This window comes from Impatiens glandulifera, chromosome 1 (assembly GCF_907164915.1).
Source record: "Impatiens glandulifera chromosome 1, dImpGla2.1, whole genome shotgun sequence".
Lineage (NCBI taxonomy): Eukaryota > Viridiplantae > Streptophyta > Magnoliopsida > Ericales > Balsaminaceae > Impatiens > Impatiens glandulifera.
The window spans coordinates 152,592,361-152,597,115 of record NC_061862.1 but is presented as its reverse complement, the minus strand read 5'-3'; the positions used below and the strand labels follow the sequence as shown (position 1 = coordinate 152,597,115).

Here is a 4,755-nt window from a genome sequence, read left to right as displayed (position 1 = left end):
TGAAACATTCGGATCGATCGGAGATGAGAAGAGAGAGTAGCCAGGCGAGAGGAGAGCGGATCAGAAACGAAGAGAGAATCACAGAGAAGAAAGAAAAGAAGAAGTGTAAAACGTTCTTTTTAATCATCATCGACGACATTATTGTGTGCCGATGAATATTAGCGTTAGCTTTATGGTAAAATCGACATTTTTTGGTAAAATTGACGCTAATAATAACGTATTAGCCTCGGCGTTAGGTTAAAGACGACGCTAATTCTCTTTTCCAAAAACGTTTCGAATTTAGCAGAAACTCCCATTTATTAGCGTTGGCTTTAGGGTAAAACCAACACTAATAATATAACTAATTAGCGTCGGCTTTAACCTAATGCCGACGCTAATACTCTTTTTCAAAAATGTTTCGAATTCAGCAGAAACTCCTCTTTATTAGCGTCGACATTAGGGTAAAACCGACACTCATACTTTTTTTCAAAAACGTTTCAAATTGTAAAGACTCTTCTTTATTAGCATCGGATTTAACCTAACGCCGAAGCTAATAATATAACTTTTTTTATATATATACTATGGAAAATGAATTTGAGTTGATTTAATTTTTTTAAATCATCAAATTGTAGCTTACACAAATAATGTTTAGTTGATACTTGTAAACAGTATTATATATTTAGATTGTAGTCTATAATAAAATTTACAAATCACTTTATTTTTTCAACTAAGTTATAATTTTAAATTTTAAATCTTAAAGAAAAATTAAAACAATAACCAAAGAAAAAAAAATTAATATATAAAATAAGACCATAATGGAACATTATTCCAAATCATTAAACATCACTTAGTCAAATCCATAATCTCTTATATCGTATGTCCATACTGTACAGATATCTCGCTCATCTGCTCCATCTAATTTCGCAGATAATTTGATGTCATTTGATAAATTTCTTATAGCCACGAACATGATTGTGATGACTTATGAAGAGTCATTAGAAACTCTTTCAGTTCATGCATGCAGTAAAAAGAATGGTCAAAAGAAACGGTTGTGATCCAAGTAGTGAAGAAAAAACTTTATATGTCGATAATAATCAAGTAAATAAAGCACATTTATGGATAACTTGAAGTCAATAAATCAAGACAATTAAGTGACCATCGCTAATTTTTTTTATTAAACACGGTTCTTTGGTCTCGCTAATAATAATTATCAGTCACGGCGTAACTTCTCCGTCGCCAAATTCTATCGCTAATAACCCTAATCTACTATCGTCAAAAACTCATTTTTAAACTCAAAAGAATATTTTCAAAATATTTATTTTTTCACCAAATTTTTAACTTTTTTTCAATATTAATTATATATTTATTAACTTTACAAATTGAATTACCAAATAAAATTGTGTGTTTATTTTTGAACTTCTTTTTTATTATCAATATACAAAAAATTAAACATATAAATAAATTATATAAAAACCTAAATATATAAAATTAATTAGAAGACTATTTTTTTTAAAGTTGAGTATTTGAATAGTAACTACACAAAAATGTATGGAAGAGATCGATAAACTCATTATCAGTTTTGGTTTAGGTGTAGGTTGAACTGGAAAAATCCATTTTAGGTTTGGGTATAGTGTGGGTTGAATATAATATTGTACTTTTACCAAAATATTGTGACTTGCACTAATTATTTTATTAAAAAAATCTATAATCAATGTGACACACAAATTTGTAAGAATTGACTATAAATGTGGACCTAAATAAAATCCATACCAACTTGAATCCCAACACTACCATCCCAACACTACCGTACTACTTTACACTTTCTCTTTAAAATTTACTACTATTGCTTGCCGTATTGTTGAGTATCATATTTAATAAACCAATAGCTCCAAGGAAATTTCAACTATTATATTGTTACCCACGATTTACTACTTACTATTTATGTCGCTAATTTCCCAAATATTTTTCAACAATAATGGAATGGGAAATAATCATATTCAACAAAGAGAAATAATTTATTAAGTCTAATGAAATAGATTTTAACTAGAATTATGACAAACAACGGTTAGCAACTCACTCAATCACAAACTTAATTAAAGAACAAATTCACTCTATTACTTTTGCTTTCATTAAGCATCAACGAAATCTTCAGAAGGACGCAAGTAAAAAGAGAAACTACCGAAGTTGTTCGTCTCCACCGGAAATCCTTCAATCTCATCTTTCCAAGGATTCATGAACATCTCATCATCCAATCCAACGCTCTTCAAGGCTTTCCAAACCACGCTACTACACTTAAACCCCGAACCAAATGCGATCTGCCAAACCCGATCTCCTTTCTTCACCCGACCCTTAGCTTCCAAATAAGCAAACTCATACCACACACTACTACTCGAAACATTCCCATACCTATGGAGAGTCATTCTAGAAGGTTCCATTCCTTCATCGCTTATCCCTAAGCTCTCTTGCAAGTCATCCAACAACGGCTTACCTCCCACATGCGGCAAGAAATGTTCAAACGCCCTCTTCAAGTCCGGCTTAGAACAGAAGCCGGACATGTATAGGAACTTTTCCTTTAATGGGAGAATAAGCCGAGCCAACTTTGTGATGTTGGATCTTATGGCTTTGTCTCCCACCCCGAGTAAGTCCTTCCCGACGCTCACACCAGTCTTCCCTTCATCGTCTTCATCCATGTAGATGCACCGGTACGAACTGTATGAGCTGCCAGCCATGTGGGTATGGACGGCCTGGATTAGCTCGTACTTGGGCAAGCCATCATGATGGTTAGGCGGGCGGTTAGATAAAAGCATGGCGGCACCACCTACACGGAATAGGCTGTTGATTATGAACTTGGACCGGTCGTTTCCTGTATATGTGTGTTGGGTCAAACTCTCCGTGCTAACCACCAGCGCATTCGAGTTAGGGTGCACCTATATATGTCATGACTCGTGATTAATCATGAGTCGTAGAAAAAAATTTAAAAAAATTAAAACTTGTACCTGAAGGAGCTGTTTGGCAAGCTCTATGGCGCGAAGGCTAGCAGAGCAACCCATCCCACTAAGGCTATAACTGCAAATATCATCTTTAAGCTTGTAATGATTCACTATCATGGACGAGAGAGATGGGATAGGGTTAAAAAGGCAGCAGTTAACCACCAAGATCCCAATATCCTGGCAATTTATTTTAGTCTTCGCCAGGAGGCTATCAACAGTCCCAAATATGACATGTTCCACCTCTCGCCTGGCTGCGGCCATGCTCAAGTCGAGTGGATCGGTTAGAAACCCTTCAGGCACGTAAGTTGAGTCGCCTAAACCACACCGCTCAATGGTGGTGATGAAAAATTCTAAAGTCTCTGGTTTCAGGGTTTTCCAGTACCATCTAGCTCGAGCCAAGGATTGGGCTCTTGAGATGGTCTGAGAAACTGGTGGCTTGTGGCATGCGAAGTCCACAAGGTAGACTTTTGTACAAGGGTTTCTTGTAATCCATCCATGGATGATTGTGATTAAAATTATAGAGAAAAATAGGCTAGCCCAAATGAAGTTTTTCTCCTCCATGGATCTTTATGTGTATTGCACTTCTTGCTTGTAGTCTGTGTGTGTTTTATGACCATCCAATACATACATATATACTGATATACAGTATATCTCAACTATAAATGAAATGTAATTAAATTATCATTTAGCACACACAAAGTTAAATTCATTTTTTTTAACATATTGAAGTCTACATTCACTTTGTACTTAAAATTTAAATTTGAATGTGGATCCAACAAATTTAAATTTATTATCTAGACTTTGAATATCGATATTAAATTGATTTCAAAAGTCAGCATCGACATGGATTCTTGAGTCTTGACAGACAAATGCAAAAGATCCAGCACAAGATTGATATTTTCGCAGCAACACTTTTTGTTTATTTAATTGATCTTGCCGTTTAACAAAAAGTAATTAAATAAGAGGAATAAGTGGCAAAATGAAATTCCAAAGCTTGGAATATACATTGCATCTTATTAGGATTGGTATCCAATTAATATTCCTTCACTCTTTTTTGGGTTTTAGAATTTTACAATTTTATGTGGCAAAATCAGATCAATTATTATCTCAAACATTTTTTATACATAAACGATTATACGATTCACGATAAAATATTCAAATTATTAAAATTAAAAGTGTTACATGTTAATTGTATGAATTGTAATTAATTAATGAGTTAGATCCAAAACTACTTCAAGTTTCAAGTTCTAAATTCTAGAAAAATTGTGATATTCCAGATGAAAATTCCCAAACTTTGCTACCTCTTTTTAGTTTCTTAATCTCAAAGTTTATATTACTATATTATTTTTATTTTTTTGATAAATGGATTACGCTATAAATTAAAAAAATCCGCGAGGTATAAAAGAGTACGAGAGCTGAAATTGAGTTTACAACAATTTACTCGAAATCAACACGATAGCCATGGAAAATCCACAATTGACCTAAAAAACGCACACGGACATAAAATTAAAGTACAAAAATAAATAAAAATGAAATTAGCAATCAACCAACTAAAATAAAATCATATTACTATATATTTAGTTTAGGTAAATAACTCAAATAAGTTATTTAAATAATTATGTTTAGTATAAGTTACAAAGGTTGACTTATTTGATGGAAAAAAAAGTTAATATATTTATTTTTAAAAAGAAGAAAAATATTTTGATTAATAAATTAATTGATTTAACTAATTAATGAATATATGTATGAATTATATATTATTTATAAATTATTTAAATAATATTTA

At 32.4% G+C, this 4,755-nt stretch overlaps 1 protein-coding gene across 1 annotated transcript; it reads right to left on the bottom strand.

Moving 5' to 3' along the window:
• Positions 1-2,084: 2,084 nt before the first annotated feature.
• LOC124911479 (3-ketoacyl-CoA synthase 20-like) lies at positions 2,085-3,532 on the bottom strand. Its single transcript, XM_047451973.1, has 2 exons — positions 2,976-3,532; positions 2,085-2,906 (listed from the first exon to the last, which is right to left on the bottom strand). The coding sequence occupies exons 1-2, from the start codon at positions 3,528-3,530 to the stop codon at positions 2,109-2,111; spliced, it is 1,353 nt and encodes a 450-aa protein (XP_047307929.1). The 5' UTR covers positions 3,531-3,532; the 3' UTR covers positions 2,085-2,108.
• Positions 3,533-4,755: the final 1,223 nt, after the last annotated feature.

What these genes read in the sequence shown, in the direction of transcription:
- LOC124911479 (XM_047451973.1), bottom strand. Translation starts at nt 3,530, where the DNA reads ATGGAGGAGAAAAACTTCATTTGGGCTAGCCTATTTTTCTCTATAATT. An exon ending in TTGCCAAACAGCTCCTTCAG is followed by an intron (nt 2,907 to 2,975) that starts GTACAAGTTTTA and finishes TGACATATATAG; the next exon opens with GTGCACCCTAACTCGAATGC.